Genomic DNA, 16,817 nt, shown 5'->3' with positions numbered 1-16,817 from the left:
TCTTTAGCTGTTGTTTTCCTCAGCGTTTTGCTTCCTCCCTGCATCAGGGAAAAACAGCATTTTAAATCTGTGGCAATATGTAAAGCCAGAATAGTTTGGTCCTTTTTGTTAGGTATTTTTTAATTTCATATTCTGTTCTAAATTCAGGATTAAAGCTTTTCTAATAATGAGATAATGAAAGTTAATGTGACTGCTGCAGTGAGAGGGCAGCAAACCTGAGTTGGATGGACACAGTAGCTGGTATTTAGTGCTCCACTGATGTTTCACTGGAAGTCAGGTGAACAGCTGGGAAGAGCCACTGAGTTCATGTCTGCAGTCTGACCACAAGATGTGATTGCAACCCCTGTGACTGGTTCTTGGAAAGTGGAAAGGTAATAAAATACCCTCTTGTTCAGCCCTTTGGTAGGTGTTTTTCCCTGCTAGGTGGTCATGAGGGAGAATGGGATCCCTTTTGGGAGCTTGGAGATCAATAAGGGCAACATGTTCGTGAGGGAGACTTTTCCTTTCTGGATCACTGGCACTGCAAGAGCCAACCACAGCTGGGGTTTTTACACTCTGTGCTCAGAGCACTGGTGGATCCAGCTGTCTCTGGTATTCCCAAAGGGATGTGTCAATAAGGAATGGGTGGGCACCCCCAGCTGAGAAGTTTGGGACAGCTGCAGAGAAACCTGGCAGTAGCTCCTCCTTAGGATAAGGGTTGGCCAAAGCTTGGAATTCAGCCGAGGCCAGGAACTAAAGCAAAGGCCAAGGCAGAGAATCATCGAGACCCTTGACCCTTTCCATGTCCTTTGTCACTATGCCCCTTGTTTTGTTCTCTGATTAATCCATAGCTCCCTTTCCCTCCTTCTCCCTTCTACCATCCATGGAAGCCCTTCTTGACTCCTCTGGTGGTGAGAAATGAACCTGCACGTTGGTGGTGGATTTTGTTGTTATTGTCTCATCAACATCTGTTTTCCCTGGCATCTCAGTTAAAAAAGCTAATTTTGCTGAGTTGGAGCAGCTGCCACTTCTCACCACAGTAAATTAAGCTTTCAGAAGACCTCATCTTTGGAATTACAGTTCTGATCATAATGTGGATTTTAATAGTCAATTGAGATGCTTATTAAATTATAAGACTGTGCATTAGGAATGTTCCTGTGCTGCTGGAGGAATCTCAATCGTTTAGTTTTTATTAGTTTTGTGATTTAATGAACAGAAAACATTAAAACAAAAAGCCAAATGCAAACCATCTGTATAAAAATGTTCTATAAAATTCAGGAAACTGACAGACATAGCTGTAAAAGTACTTTGCAAAGACACAGCCTCTCTTAAATGCCATCCATTTTAATACAATGATTAATGCCACCATCAGTTTCCTTAACAAAGAAAATTTCTGCCTTGTTTCTTTTACTGGGTTCATGACATTCAGCCTGTATTTCAGTGATGCTATCAATGGATTTGAAAATTATTCACTCTGGACTGTTTAGATGCAAAGGATGGGGGTTTTTTTTAGGTGTCCACACATTTCTAATTCCAGGGGGTGTGGCTACACCACCAGCAGCCTCCTGTCACTGAGTGGTGCCGGCAGTGCCAGATCGATCTTTTGTTGTGCTAAAGTTCGATCCCTCAGCAGCAGGGTACAAATTCAGGGCACTGACCTCAGCCACCCGCTCTCCTGCCAAGGTGGGCAGGGTGTCCTCAGCTCTTTGGGGTGTGGCAGAATACAACAGGGCAGTCAGTGTCACTGGAGTCACTAGTATGGAGATTGCCAGAGAGGCTGTATGTAAAAAGGAATAATGGTATTTAATGCACAGAGATATTGGGGGTTTTTGAGGGTCTTCTTGTTTAAAAATGAATATATTGGGAAAGGGTTCTTCATCCAGAGGGTGGTTGAGCACTGGGACAGCCTCCCCAGGAAGTGGTCACAGACCAAGAAGGTCACAACCAAGAAGGCTGACAGAGTTCAAGCAGCCTTTGGACAACATTCTCAGGCACAGGGTGGGATTCTTGTGCTTGTCTTGTGCTGGACTTCAGGAGTAGGACTGATGGTTCTTGTGGGTCCTTTCCAACTCAGGATGTTCTATGATTCTATATACATTTAAGTATGTGTATATTATATATATATGTAAAATTCTCCTAAATCAGTACAGCCAAATCCCTACTTTTTGTTCATTTTTTACAGGTATGAAAGACACTTTTGCATAAGGTGCTGTCAAACATGTACCTATGGAAGAAATATCTACATTGCAAACAGGTCCATGCCACAATAGGCATGTGTAGTATTATTCTGCTTCATCTTTTTGACAGGGCTTTTACCTAAACTTTGCAACACATGAGATTTATTGAGGTTCCTGTTTCAGTTTGGATTGTGAAAGCAATTGCAGCATAGATCTAAATTATATATAGGCCTTTCAATGCAGTTATAATTAGGAGTTCAGTAATAAAGCTATTACTCTAGTTGCTTTTTTTTTCTGTTCCCTCTCACTAGTTTGATTTGAAGGACTTTTAACTTTCTGTTTTCTTATGACTAAGAGTTTTCCTATGGCTCAGGAGTCAAAGGTCTGATTTTATTGGCAATGAAGGGTGCTGTCACTGCTGCTGCTGTTGTACTTTCACAGTGCCTGTACTCTTACCTCTGTGACTACACAAAATCGTTTAGAGAGGTTTGTTTTCCTGGGTTCCCAACCTTGTTTGTCCCATTTCCATGAACAGCCTGTTCTGTTATGTCCCTGAAGGGAGTGACTCCACCAATCATACTGTAAGAGCCATAAATACAAATGTGCCACAAACCAGAGCTGTTTGTAAACCTGCTGTAGTTTATTTAAATCAATAGGAGTTTTGCCACTGAGTTTTGAGGGGAACCAGCTTAGCTTTATATAGGTTATATACAGAAACCCTTCCTACCCATGCCTTGGCTTCTGTTCATCTGCAGCACTAACAGGAAGCTTTGTGTATTAACAGCTGAGTTTTTGATCTACCAACATGTCAGCCCAGATTCCAGCAAAACCTGTTGCAGAGTGGGAGTTGAGCTTCCTAAAGCAGCTGTAAGCAGAATTTTGCTGCACATTCTGTCATCATGGGCCTGCCTGGAGCTACAGGAGACCTGTGATGGTGCCTGTTTGGGAACAGGGCCTGGACAGCCCATGAGTGAGGGTTTTATGGACAACCTGGCAGGTGTGAGATCTGTTTAAACACTGGGGCTCAAAGAATCTCTCCAAATGTTTTCATGGAGGGATGAGGCGAACTCTGACGGTCTCCTTAGAGACGGGAGATAAGGCATCGATCCATGCCGGCCTCAGGAGTGCATCGTGCCAAGCGCTGCCCTCCACACGGGGCTGACGTAATTCACTGCTCCAGAGAACGAGAAAAAGAGGGGAAGCGGGAGGACGAATACAATGAAATCTGCACGGAAAATTCCAAGCTCTCCTTGGCTTCCCTCAGGCCCTTTCCCCGGGGGCGCTGCCGGCCCGCGGCTCCGGCGCTCTGAGGGCGCGGGGTCCCTCACGGCCCCCGCCCGCCCTGCACACTCGCGGCACGGCGGAGCCCGGCGGGATCCGGGCTCTGAGGGCTCCCGGCTCCGCCCTGGCTTCCCTCAGGCCCTTCCCACCGCCGTCCCGGGGCTCTGAGCATGCGGCGGCCCCGGCTCCGCCCCGACCGGGACAGCGCTGTGGGTGCCCGGGCGTCATGGAGCGGCTCGGGGAGCGGCTGGGGGAGCGCTCGGCGGCGCGGCTGGACACCATCCTGCGGCACCTGTCCCCGCGGCTGGCAGCGGCCCCGGCTCCTGTATCCTTCTGCTGTGGGGTCGGGAAGGGGCGGCAGCAGCGCTTTGGCCCCTGTGGGTCGGGGCCCCGCTTCCCCCAGCCTGGCTCGCTTTGCCCCTCGCTCCCCGCCCTTGTGTGCCCGTGGTATGTCCGACAGGGACACCGGGCTGGCAGGGGACACACGGGGCGATCCTGCCCTGTGTCCTGGTGCTGGAGAACAGGGCTCCCTGGCAGCCCCGAGCGGAATATCGGGGTCAGTACCTGACCCACCCCCACCCCAAAGCCTCTCCCTGAGCTTCAGCCCCGCAGGCTGTGGGGAGCCGGGGTGCGGATCTTGGCCGTGCCCCCCAGCACCGAGCCAGAGGCTTCCCTGCAGCCAGTTCTCCTCCTAGAGATTTAAGGAATTCCGCATGACTTAGAAGTTGCACGGGAAGTCACAGATTCCTCTGAAAGGTACAGACTGGACTGGCAGAGCAGCAGCAGGAAAATCATCAAGGTTTGGTTTGTGAGTGGCAACCGAGGTGGAAATGTTGGAGGCTGCCAACATAAGGCAGAGGAAACCTGGGTACAAATAAGTTTTTGCGTTGATATGTCCTGTGGTTCCAAAAGTTACATGGAGACTGCTTGCTAAGAATATTTTTAAAGCTGCTGTCATAAATGTTGCTTTAAAAAACCTTTTTCACAGAGCAGAATGCTAACAAGTTACCTCTGAATTACAATACATAGAATAGGTTGTGATCAAACAAGATGTAGAAGTCCTCAAATTGATTAAAAACAATACAATTAAAAATATGAAGGCAGATGGATAGTTGTTGACTCAGACTGCCATAACACAAGTAGGAACACAAAATTGAGAATAAATTATAGGAAAAACACCCTGGTTGTAACATACAGGAAGTAAGGAGAGGTGCTGCACAACCTGTTTGTGTTTAAATCTGGGTCATGATGCAAATAGCTTTGGACCAAAACCTGGTCTAAGCTGGGCTGGAGCAAGAAAGGTGTGTGGGTAAAGTAAATTACAGACTGACAAGAATGATTTATTTGATACATCAAGTGGTACATCAGTTCACTGGTTTTGTTTTAATATCTGTGCCTCGTGGTTTTGGTTGTCCAGGCAGCCCAGACTTGTCCTCTGAATGTTGCAAAGTGTCCAGAGAAAAACCAGTGAGAGGAAAAGGCACTACAAAGCCTGGGAGGAAGGGGCTGAAATGGAGTCCAGCACTGGGTGGGCTTGTCTGCTGTCCCCCCAAGGGAGAGGTGGAGGTGCTGAGGAGGGTCCCATGCTGGGGTTCAGCCTGTGCCTGTGTCTCCATCAGCTGTCTGTGGACATTTAGGAGCCTGAATGATCAGGAGTCCCATATTCACTGAAATTGGGCCTGAAATGTGGCGTGTGTGGAGCACTGGTGCCCTCAGTTGGGGGATTCCTTGCTCTGGAACCTCCTGTGCCAGCTGGTCTCCCCATGTTCTTCTCTCTGTCTTCCACCCAGTTCCCAGCACCTTTTCCTCCCTCTGGCTCATCATTTGTGCCACGCATTTTTGCATGTGTTGTTCTTCTCCCACTCTGTGTGACTCTTGAAGCTTCCTGGTGTGGGGACACAACAGCTGTGGTGAAACTTTATTTCTCATTCCCAAAGCATCCATGGTTTTATGAGCAGTAGAGGAAAGTCAGTGGTTTTCATGAAATCCTGAAGCAAACATGCATGTAAAGAACAAAAGATCAGCATGAAGATGCTCATTTTTGTTATGGATGACACTTCAATACCATGCATAAAGCTCTTGTGTGGCTTCTTTAGCAAGTGGGTTTAATTGCCCTGTTGATAAGAATGTGTCTCTGCATAAGAGATAAAAAAGCTTTTTAAAAACCTGTTGAAATGACTTGAAGTGGACGACAAGCCTAAAGCTCTCCTCTCTCCCTGCTGTCCCTGTCATTTGGAAGGGACCTGATCTCTGCAGTAACTGGAGAGAAGGTGAGGGTTTGCAACACTCTGTGAGAACATGAAACCTCAGGTTTACTCCTCTTCCTTTATTGTTTCAGATTCTTTTCATTTATAGAATATTTCTTATTATAATTTATTATTATGGAAGCAAAACGAAGAAGAATGTGGATTGAGTATCCAGCACAGCACCTGCCTTTAGGATGAACAGCACTGTAGGATTGAGGACCCATATCTGTAGATAATGTTCCAATCTATTTTGCTTGATTGTATATTCCTTAATTCCCACCCCAGATAAGCAATCCTACTTCAGCCCAAGTCAGTGTTGCTCCTCATTCAGGGAGGTTTTGGTAAGCTCCATCTTCCTTGGTAGAGATGAAAGCAAAACAACCTTCAGAGCTTAGCTCTTTCTTCCCCTGTTGGGAAGGATGAAAGTTTGACAAGAAAGTCTCACAGATGTGTGTGCTTAGCAGAAAGATTTTTAAATGTAGAGGCTGATTAAGGAATAAGATGGAAGCAAGTTTTGATATAGAAGAAAAGAATTGCTGAGCCAGCCTTACTGGATAACCAAGGAGGCAAAGGGTGTGTTAGTTAGAAGGGGTTTTTATGACTTTGAGCGAAGGATAAACCCACCCCAAAAAAGATGTTTTTACCAAGCAGAAAGATAGCACAGGCAAACAAGTCAGCAAATGGTGCAAGTAGAAAAAAGGTCTCAGAATTTTCCACTGCAAGAAAACTGAAAAACAACTTCTAGCTTAAAGTGTAATGTACTAACTTTTAGTGATTGGAGAGCAGTAACATGAATATGGTAATTACAGTAGTTATGACAGGCTATAGATAAAAGTTAAGGTATAGATTGGTTCTACTGTATTAAGATGCTCAGCAAAGAAAAGTATAGAATGCATTGTAACCAAATCCAAAGGGTCTGGAGCTGACAGCTGTAGGCACAGGCTCTGCCACCCATGACCCTGGACTGCTGTAACTCTTGGATGTAATAAACTGCATTTTGGAGAGCCCCTGGAGTCCCACATCCCTCAGTTCAGCTCTTACATTCCCCCAAGCACACATGTTGGTCACTAGGTGTGGTTAACGTGTCCCTAGGTGTGGTTAACGTGTCCCTAGGCGTGGTTTAACATGTCCCTAGGTGTGGTTAACGTGTCCCTAGGCGTGGTTTAACATGTCCCTAGGCGTGGTTAAAGTGTCCCCAGGCGTGGTTAACGTGTCCCTTGTGTCCCAGCTACACCCTGGACAACGCTGTGCTGAGCAGGGAGCAGAGGCAGTTCTATGAGGACAATGGGTACCTGCTCATCAGGAACCTCGTGTCTGACCAGGACATCGAGCGCTTCAGGTACAGACACTGCCTGACGGGCTGGGGGCAGCTCTGGGGAGCTGGAGGTCATTGGGCTCTTCCAACATGGATGTGCCCTCTGGTTTGCAGGAAGGAGTTCACCAGGATCTGCAGAAGAGAGGTGAAGCCACCAGGAGTTATGATTATGAAGGATGAATCCCGGAAATCTGAGTTTGGTCTGTCTGAAAGCGTGGTTAATAAAGTGCAGGACTTCCAGGAAGATGAAGAGCTGTTCAGATACTGCACTCTGCCTGAGGTAAAACAAACAAAGGGTGCTGCTGGTGGAAGGGCCTGTATGGAGGTGTCTGACCCGGCAGGTCACTCCCATAAACACACAAGTGAGGAAGGAGGATAAGTCAGCCTTTAAGAGAGTGTTCTGCATGAGCAGGGGATGGATGGAGGTTGAGGCAGAAGACGTAAAGCAGTGCTGCCCTGCCCCTGGTGCTGCCCTGCCCCTGGTGCTGCCCTGCCCCTGGGGCTGCCCTGCCCCTGGGGCTGCTCTGCCCCTGGTGCTGCCCTGCCCCTGGTGCTGCCCTGCCCCTGGTGCTGCCCTGCCCCTGGTGCTGCCCTGCCCCTGGTGCTGCTCTGCCCCTGGTGCTGCCCTGCCCCTGGTGCTGCTCTGCCCCTGGTGCTGCCCTGCCCCTGGTGCTGCCCTGCCCCTGGGGCTGCCCTGCCCCTGGGGCTGCTCTGCCCCTGGTGCTGCCCTGCCCCTGGTGTGGAGCCAGTCAGGAATGTGACTTGGCCAAACCATGCCAGGCTAGAGGGGCAGATCAGCCACATGTTCTGAGTGTGTTTTATCCGGGCAAACATCTGTCCCAGGGCAGGTCCAGCCTTTCAGCCAATATTCATGTGGCAGATACAGCTCTGTGGGAGTACTCTCCCCATCTTTTCCACCCTTCTCAGCAGCCTGCAGCACCATCTTCCCTCCTGGCCTCCTGCCACCATTCCCATTTGTGTGCCAAGCCAGATCCTGCCTCCTGTCCTGCATCCTTCCATCCTCCCTGACCTCCTCCTCCTCCTGTACCCTTGTCCTCAGCCAAACATCCAGCTCCCAGTGCTTCCTCAGCAACATTTCTTCTTGTTTTTCATGGTTCTGATTTTTTTCCCTAATGTTTTTGTCTTTGTAGGTCCTCAAATATGTTGAGTGCTTCACAGGGCCGAACATCATGGCAATGCACACCATGCTGATCAATAAACTTCCAGATTCTGGTAAGGAAAACTTGCATTAGTGGAAAATGAATGAATTATTGTGTACATGCTAGAATTGAACTTAGTGTTTTAGAAAAGCTGTAAAAAAATTAAATCCAAATAACATTGAAGATTTACAAAGCCATTTTGGCGATAGTTTGTTTTCTTTTTACCTTGGTTTAATGAGACAAGATAAGAAAACACAGGAGAGTTTTTGAGGCTGCACAAAGTCTAAATAGTGTGGCAAATGAGGCAAGCAGAAATATCCTAACTGTATCTATTTAAGGAGCAAAATCAATGGCCAAATAAGTATATAAATTGTATATAAAAGGCTTTTCTGGTGTGGATGATGTTTCCATTTCCACAGGGGCAAAAAATAATAAGCAAAACTTCAAGAATATTTATTTATGTTTAGACTTCATGGAAGAGAGCCTCTAGGGCAGAGACTCTCTGTGGAGGCTGCAGTCCATAAATTGAGGATTTTTTCCCCCTCTTTTTAAGAAAAAGCTAAATAAACATGAGCAGGGTGCAGCACAGACAGGGTTGGTTCTGCTTGCATCACAGCAGCACATCCAGTGCCTGCAGAGAGCACAGCTGTTGGAAGGGCTTTGTGCTCAGGAGGTTTGTGCAACTCTGTGCTGGTTAAAGTTCTCAAAACTGGAGAGCAGCCAAAATGAGTGATTAAAAAATGTGTGCTGGTGGTAAAGGCCAGCAAAAGGAGCCTTCTGAGGGGTCACAGGCTAAGCAGCTTTCACTGTGTGACCAAGAGCCACTTCCATGGTCCATTTTGGGCTGGGATGGAAGCTCGGCTTGGCTTCCGTGGCTGGGCTGGAGCAGCACTGAGTACACCAGGTGTCTCCAGCATCCTTAGGATGTGCCACAGTGGTTGAACAGAAGGAGAAGCTGTGTCACAGTGATGGGCTGCAGGTTTCTGTCTGTGTTGCAGCCCAGCAGACCTTCCTGCACCCCATGCACCAGGACCTGCACTATTTCCCGTTCCGGCCCGCGTCCCGCATCGTGTGCGCCTGGACCGCCATGGAGAGGGCTCACCAGGACAATGGCTGCCTCATCGTGCAGCCAGGGACACACAGGACAGCCCTGAAGCCTCATGGCTACCCACAGTGGGAGGTAGGGACTCATGGAGGCCTTGGGAAGGACTCTCTGTAGGGGAAACATGTGCAGGTCAAAGCTGAGATTTTCAGTGATTTTTTTTTTTCTTACATTTTTCTTACATACTGACATTGATTTGGGAGAGTGTTTCTTATGTGACCTCACTCCTTGTGACAAGGGTGGATTTGTCTCTGTTCCCACCTTCACCTGGAAAAATGTCCAGCACGTTGTGGCATGAGAATATAAACACATGCCAGCATTTTCCACTGCCCTTGCCAAGTGTGAGGGCTCTGTCTCCTCCTGTCAGCTTGTTGCTGCCTGGTAGCATGTGTACTCTCCCAAAGAGGAGAAGTCTGACAGTAAACAGCTGGATGGAATAAAATATCAGTTGGTATCTTCCTCTTAAGAGTGTGTGTTTCCTGGCCTGGCCTGTCAGTGGTGATTGAGCAGAAGGCTGGACTCCAGCAGTGGCATCAGGCCACCCTTGTGGGCTTTCCCAGTGCTCTTCTCTGTTCTCTCCAGCTGAGAATTTCATTGTCCAAATCCAGCTGCAGAAAATACAGAAAGTATCATTTTTTTGTATGTCAGGCTTGAGGTAGAAGGACTAGCAAGCAATAGTCAGATTTTTAGCTTGGCATGTGGAATATTCTCTCCAGGGGAAAGCAGATCCAAAGCTGTCCCTGCTGTGCTCTGAGAATCAGCACTTCCTCTAATTCTAACTGAGTGATTTCAGTTCAGCATCTTCTTTCCTAGGGTAAAACCAACAAACTTTTCCATGGGCTGCTTGATGAGGATGAGAAGATTCCCAAGGTTCACCTTGTCATGGAGAAGGGAGACACAGTGTTCTTCCACCCCCTGCTCATTCATGGCTCTGGGATAAACAGGACATCAGGTTTTCGAAAGGTAGGAAAACATCTCTTGATATAGTTTTTTATATTCTTGATTTTTTTAAAACAAAATTATCCAACTATCCCTCTGTTTTTATCCCCCACCCCCTTTGAATCCTTTCTCAGTTCATGAATATGTGGATGAATGTTTTAAAGAGTTGTCTTCCTAACATGGTTCAGCACTCTCTTGTTTATTTATTATTTTATTTTTAAACATATGTCTTCTGTAAGAATAGCATGCTGTGCAGCTGCTTGAGAAAAACAGAACAGGAGTAGAAATTAGATGTTGAATCTACATTTAAATTAAAGCCTGTCTGGCTGTACTTGCTTTTCTGAAATCTCCCTTTCAGCTGTCACAGATATCAGGACTTTATCTAATCTTTTTTCCCTGTCTTCCTGGTATCCCATCTCTGGATAACAGGAATCTCCATCATTCAATAAATAATATTTATTTATATGATTGCACAACCAATTTTTCTATGAAAGATTTGTTGACATGCATGATTCTTTAACTGAAACAGGGAAAAGTGCCCTCCTTTGGAGGCCTGGTCCTGTCTCAGGAGGGATTGATCCAGGCACTGGTTTTGTTTTGGTTTGCCTGTTGTGTGGCCTGTTCTTTCAGCCCCTGTGGCAGTTTGTTGGTGGATTCAAAAGAAGTGGGTTGTGACCCTCTGGGTGCAGGAACCAGGAGCCCCTAGAGCACACACAGGTCTGGCCCAGCCCTGACTCTCCCTGTTTCCACTCCAGCTGCTGATATTGTGAGATCAAGCAGTACAGCTCATGCTGAGGGAGTGAGGGGGAGAAGGGAAAGAAGAAGAGCAAGAGAAGGAAGTCAGCAGCAAGAGTATTCCTCCAAGGGGACACTCTCCAGAGCTCTTGGAAAGGAGGAAGGGTTTTGCTGGCATGATCTGTATGGAAGGAGTGATGTGTCCACAATCTGGAATGCCTGAGTTTTTCCCGACTTTTTGAGTTGTTTGTAGTCAGTGTGACAGTGAGTGACACCCACTTTCCTCACACAGAGCATCAGCTGCCACTTTGCCAGCTCAGAGTGTCACTACATCGATGTCAAGAACACAACTCAGGAGCACCTGGAGAAGGAGCTGCAGGAAATGGTTTGCAAGAAATACGATGCAACTAACGTGGAGCTCAAGGTGAGACTCAGTGCCCTTTGGTACAAACCAGGTCAGTTCCCTTTCCCCAGTCTCTCCTGTGGCACATTGGTGCCCTTTGCTGTGCCCAGCTTGGCAGATCAGGCTGTACCAGGCAGAGGTGCTTGGCAGGATGAAAGACCTGATGTTCAGAGGATGACTGGCAGGCTTTTTTGGGGCCTTTTTCTTTATAATGTTCACTGGCAGCCTCTTCACAACCCTTGTTCACTGGCAGCCTCTTCACATCCCACGATCTCCAGAAATTCCTTGAGAAGCTCTGCTTGTAAATAAAAAAATGTGGTCATTTGCCCTGAATTCAAAACTATCAACTGGAATAAATTCAGTGCTTGTCCAGTTTTTATGTCCACAGTTCTAACAGTTTCCCCCCATGGTGGGTGGATTTTCCTTTTAAAACAAATAGCCACATCTGATCACAATAACAAATGGATTTTTTTTGCTTAAATATAATCCCACATCAGTTGTTTATACTCGAGGCTATAGCAGTGATATATATCTGCCTCAAAAAAGAAATGGAACTAATGGACTCTTGCTGAATAACTGAGACCATTGAGTAAAATAGAAAGCAAATGTGAATTCTTCAGGGATCCAGCCACTGAAAGAAAAATAAACCTTGTTTCTGGGGTGAAAGTGTTCTGAATATCTTAATCCACAGCAGTTCCCAAGCATGTGCAAAGCCAGTATCAAGGCAGTAAAGTCTAGATGTAAAAGCAGCAATTTCATTTTAAAATGTACTTGTTTTACAATATCTGGGGCTTTCTGGAGGAGGGACTTTCTTTTTCACTGTCACTGCAGGCCCCCAGCCAGGTATCAATTAGCATTGACTCCATGATTCTCAGGAGGCTGATCAATCACTTTATTATTCTGTACTTATTAAGAAACCCATTGCCCTTACAGACAGATACAGGTGTACCCAATTGGTCCTTTGAGCTAAATACCATCACCATTGGCCAATGAGGAAACCACCCTCTGGTAAACAAATCTCCATAACACATTCCACATCTTCACAACAACAGGTGGAGCAAGTGAAGATAAGAATTGTTTATCATTCTTTTCTCTGAGCTTCTCCCAGCCTTTCCCAGGATGATGCCTGGGAAAGTTGTGCCTGCTGCTCTCTGTGGCCAGAGAGCTGCTGCCACATTTCACCCTTGCTGGTTTGTGTTGTTCTGTTTCCCCCAGTGTGCCTGGGTGTTTTGGGGTGCCCAGCTGTGTTTTGCAAGCTGATCTTTCATGGCTGTAAAGCCACAGCTTGCTTGGCTTTCAGTTCCTGGGGTTATTTAGGTGCTTGGTGAAATCCAGAGGGATGTGTAGCGAGGCTCTCTCCTTCTCCTGAGTGGAAATGAAGTTGTTCTTATAAGCCCCAGAGAAATCTCTGTGTTTTTGTGTAGCTTTAAGGATTTTTTTTTAGCCAGAGTTGGAGTTTTCTCCCAGAGGAGTGCCCAGGTTTTATTTCACCTTCAGCAGATGATAAGAACTAAGTAATCCTCTACTTCCATCTGTGTAAACTGAAATCCTGATCACTGTTTCCTGGCCCTCAAGGTGCTTTTTCTTTGTCTCATTTTTGTTTTGAAGGATATTTGGAACTTCCGAGCACGGCTTGTGCAAGGGGAAAGAATCAACCTGTAGAAGAGCAGGATGGAAACCATGGCCCTGAGCATGAGCTTCTCTGAGGGAAGAACACAGAATTCTGGGCAGGCAGAATTCTCTTTGCTGACCTCTGTAATGGTAACTTAGCCAAATGCTGCACTGCAAAATCGATCTATGCTAATTCAGAGTAATTGCACTGAGCTTGGGCAGCTGATGTATGTCAAAGGAAACCTAACCTAGAAAAACAGATTTGCTGCAGGTGTCTTAGACAATCAAAGAATCAAAGTCTTGAAAGAATACTTTGATTTTCTTGGTGTTTTCATTCTTATTTCTTAAAAGTTTTTAACATGACACAGCTTTAGAATGATGCTATACCAATATAGGATTTTATGAAAGAATTTCCAGTGTTTCCAGCTTCCTTTTCTGTGCCAAACAAAAAAAAAAATCCGTTTCAGACAAGCCCTCAGTGACATGGGGAGTTACTAGTGTAGCTGATGAAGATGTGGGTGTTGGTACCAGCACAATCAGTGGTGTAAGGAAGTGGTTAAAGAGAAAGCAGCAACCACTCACAGAGAAAATTGGGATTTATGGACAGGAATATGATTGCTGGCAGAGCTCCTCAAGCATGGCTTGGCATGGCATCACACCTGACCAGGCAGCTCTGGCACAGGTGAAATATGAGTCTGACAGTGTTGGGAGCTGCTGGGCCAACAGAGCAGCCTCCCACTGGCCTTGCCCAACTGATCCAAGGCTGTGTGAAGTGGGGGAATCCTTTGAGTCTGGAGGTCTGGGAAAAGGAGCCTTTTGCTGCTGCCAGGTTGAGGAAGTGTTTGGATGTTCCCCAGGATGCAGTGGTGGTAGGGTGGAGTGATGCACACTGAAATGATCCTCTTGCCTTTGACAGTGTTTTTCCTTTGACAGTGTTTTTCCTTTCTGAAAGATTCTTTTGCTTTCAGGATCTATTTTTTGAAATAAAGAATAAACCAGAGCAAAACTGCACTCGAGGGCTGTGTTGTGTCATTGCTGCTGCTCAGAAACTGGTGCTGGGGGTGTTGTTGAACAAAGCATCAATGCTCAGCTTGTTTCCACTCCCCTCCAGTCCACCCAGAACAGGACCAAAGGCTGCAGAGATGGGCTCTTGTGGCACCTTCTGCCTCATTTTATGATTTGTCTTCATGCAGCATTTCTAGGTTTTATTGTTTGGTTGTTTGTTTTTTAAAGGTGGGGTTTGAGCACAGTTAAGTATTGGTCCTGCACCTTTGCTGCTGGAGTGAGGTGTCTGGGCTGTGGTTCCCACCTGGAGCCATCCATAACCTCTCAGCAGCCTCTGGTTTGACCACAACACCAAGAATTCTGATCAGGGGTCACTTAGGACAGACCCCCAGTGTGGCTCAGAGGGTGATTTTGAGTGTCCTGGTTCCCATGCCCTCTATAACCTGGCACTGATCAGCTCCTGTGGACAGCAAGAGCCCAGGTGGGTGATTCCAGTGAGTTGGAGATCCCTCTGGTGGCTTTGCTGAGTCCTTTCCATGGGATTTTCAGGAGAACTTGGTGCATTCTGTCTGGTTCACAGCACAGGACTGATGGAGACTTCCCTGTCTGGTGTCACTGGTGGAGCTGGGTTGACTGCAGAGGGAGCTGTGACCACAGAGAGGAGCTACAGGTGTCACACTCCCAGTTTCAAGACTGGATTTTTCTTACTATAGCTAGGAAAGGAAAGGAAGAAGTTTACCTTTGTTTTTAAAAATTTATGCACCTCTGCCTACGGATTTCAGCTTACAATGCCTCTTTCAGAAGAACAAACCCATCAATGACCTTGGAGATCATCCAAACTCAGCCCCTGATAAGAGACTTGTGTCCTCATTCCTTCCCACACCCTGTTGGGTAACCTCCCTCTGGGGCAGGCTGTGCTCTCTGCTGGGCAGAACAGCTGGCTGAAGCTGGATTCTCCCAGAATGGATGTGTGGTGTTGCTGGATCCCTCCTCTGTAGCAATAACACTTTGAGAAATAAACTTCTAAATCTGTTAGGCAGAGCTTCAAGAGGCAGGGAAATGCAGAACCTGATGAAATGCTTGGGTTGCTAGGTATTTTGGTGAAGCAGCACTTACCCTATTAGAAAAGTTGCTTGAATTGAATCAAATTAAAAGCAAAATATTTATTTTGGTAATAGTGTGTTTTAGTTTAGCCCTGGCTTGGTAGAATCTTTCTTACAATTTGGTTTGCTATAGGTGTTCAGGTTCACATGTTGGAGGTACTAAATTGATGATCCTAAAACCTTTCCAACTAACTTCATGTTCCTGCAGGTTATTTTAACCATGTTAGCCCTTCTTGGACATTTTTTTTAATAGCAGCATCCAATTTTCAAAAAGGACCATATAAAAATTAGACATCTGGCTGCTTATTTGGCCATCTGCAGTTGCATGAAGCCCCAGTGTTTCAGACACATTTTTTTCCTGCCTTGACATTTCACATGTGTTGAAAACAAAGGCTTCCTGCAGCTTGGTAAAAGACAATAAACACAGAGAAGATCTTCTGCTCAGAATTTATGTGCTATTTTCCAGACTAACAGTTCAGAAATGTCAGATTTAGTCTGACTCCTGACCTTGCTGACAGCGGTTGCACGCCGAGCGCTTTGATGTGAAGTCACTGGGTAGGTGCCAAAGGAAGGATTTTGCATCCCAGCTTTGGCTTCTGGTGCTGTAGATCAAAGTCTTGCTTCATGCAAGAGAAATGAGGAGGAAAAGCAAGTTTAATTAACTACATTATAGTTTTTTCAAAGTAGATTTGACGCTCTAAGCCGATCTGGGATGTGGGAGATCCTTTTCCAGCAATCATTTATAATCAGTGGCAGTGAGTGATGCCCAGTGTCCTCACAGCTGTCACCTCACCAGCTTAGAGTGCTACTACAGGGATGTTAAGACCATGATCCAAGAGCAGCTGGAGAAAGAAGTAATTGAATTTGGACATGCAAAATATAAAAGGGTTTCTGCTCCAGACCTTGTGCTAATCTTAAATCACTACCTTATCTTGTAACTCACAAGTAATTTTGGCCTTTCTGCTGATAAGGCTCCTTGTTGCCTGTCTGTGCTGGAGAAGCACCCTTGCTCCACAGACAGCCCCTTCACATCCCTGGAAATCAGCCCAGGAGCTCTGCAGATCCAGCTCTACTCATCACTGTTCCCACCCCTGGGCTGCCAGATTTGATTTAATCCACGTTCTTTGCTGCATTTTCAGTGGAAATCAACTCAGGTAGGATGGGCTTGTGCCAGCAGGTGTTTAGATAGGAGAGGCTGTTATTCAATCCCTCTGTAACTGGATTTGCAAGAAGAGGATATAGTTTATAAAACACCCATCTGAGCACCTTCTCTGCTCACATCAATCCAATGAGCCTTTTGGCTTACACCAAGCAGGGTTCTGTGCCTTGGAGCTTGTAGCTTTTAATTTCATTTAGTGTTGTCTGTCCATTTCTGTTTGAGACTTTGAAGAGACAGTGAATAAGTTAATGGGTGTTTTTATGGCCAAACAGATCTGCTCATACCAGGAAGAAGCAGGAAACACTGCACTCAAAGATGCTGCTCTCTAGGTTTGCTGTTGCTGCTGTTTTGTGGGTTTTTTAAATGCAGGTAGCTAGGAAGAAATGAGCAAAGGTAGTGTAAGGAAAAATAAATAAATCTTTAAAGTGACCTCTAAAGACCAGGAGGGAAAACCTACGAGCCAGATTCGTGTGCTTTTTGCCCCCTGTGTAAGGAACTTGTCCCAAATGCTGCATTACAAAAGTATTTCATGCTAATACAAAATAGGTGCAGCAAGGCTGAACACCTGATGGACTTCAAAGAAAACCTGACCTACAAAATCA

At 46.2% G+C, this 16,817-nt stretch overlaps 1 protein-coding gene across 1 annotated transcript; it reads left to right on the top strand.

Moving 5' to 3' along the window:
* The first annotated feature begins 3,587 nt into the window (after positions 1-3,587).
* PHYH (phytanoyl-CoA 2-hydroxylase) lies at positions 3,588-13,959 on the top strand. Its single transcript, XM_059472763.1, has 9 exons — positions 3,588-3,762; positions 5,969-6,024; positions 6,912-7,022; positions 7,113-7,278; positions 8,150-8,231; positions 9,157-9,338; positions 10,074-10,223; positions 11,227-11,358; positions 12,946-13,959. Exons 1-9 carry the CDS (start codon positions 3,664-3,666, stop codon positions 12,997-12,999), a joined length of 1,032 nt encoding a protein of 343 aa, XP_059328746.1. The 5' UTR covers positions 3,588-3,663; the 3' UTR covers positions 13,000-13,959.
* The last annotated feature ends 2,858 nt before the right edge of the window (positions 13,960-16,817 follow it).

Source organism: Ammospiza nelsoni, chromosome 5 (assembly GCF_027579445.1).
Source record: "Ammospiza nelsoni isolate bAmmNel1 chromosome 5, bAmmNel1.pri, whole genome shotgun sequence".
NCBI lineage: Eukaryota > Metazoa > Chordata > Aves > Passeriformes > Passerellidae > Ammospiza > Ammospiza nelsoni.
This window is presented reverse-complemented; position numbering and strand designations above follow the sequence as displayed.

Bases quoted from the DNA above. Each gene is read 5' to 3' on its own strand.
- PHYH (XM_059472763.1), top strand. From the start codon at position 3,664: ATGGAGCGGCTCGGGGAGCGGCTGGGGGAGCGCTCGGCGGCGCGGCTG. The intron at 3,763-5,968 runs GTATCCTTCTGC...TTCCCACCCCAG, and splicing joins TGGCAGCGGCCCCGGCTCCT to ATAAGCAATCCTACTTCAGC. The intron at 7,279-8,149 runs GTAAAACAAACA...TTGTCTTTGTAG, and splicing joins GATACTGCACTCTGCCTGAG to GTCCTCAAATATGTTGAGTG.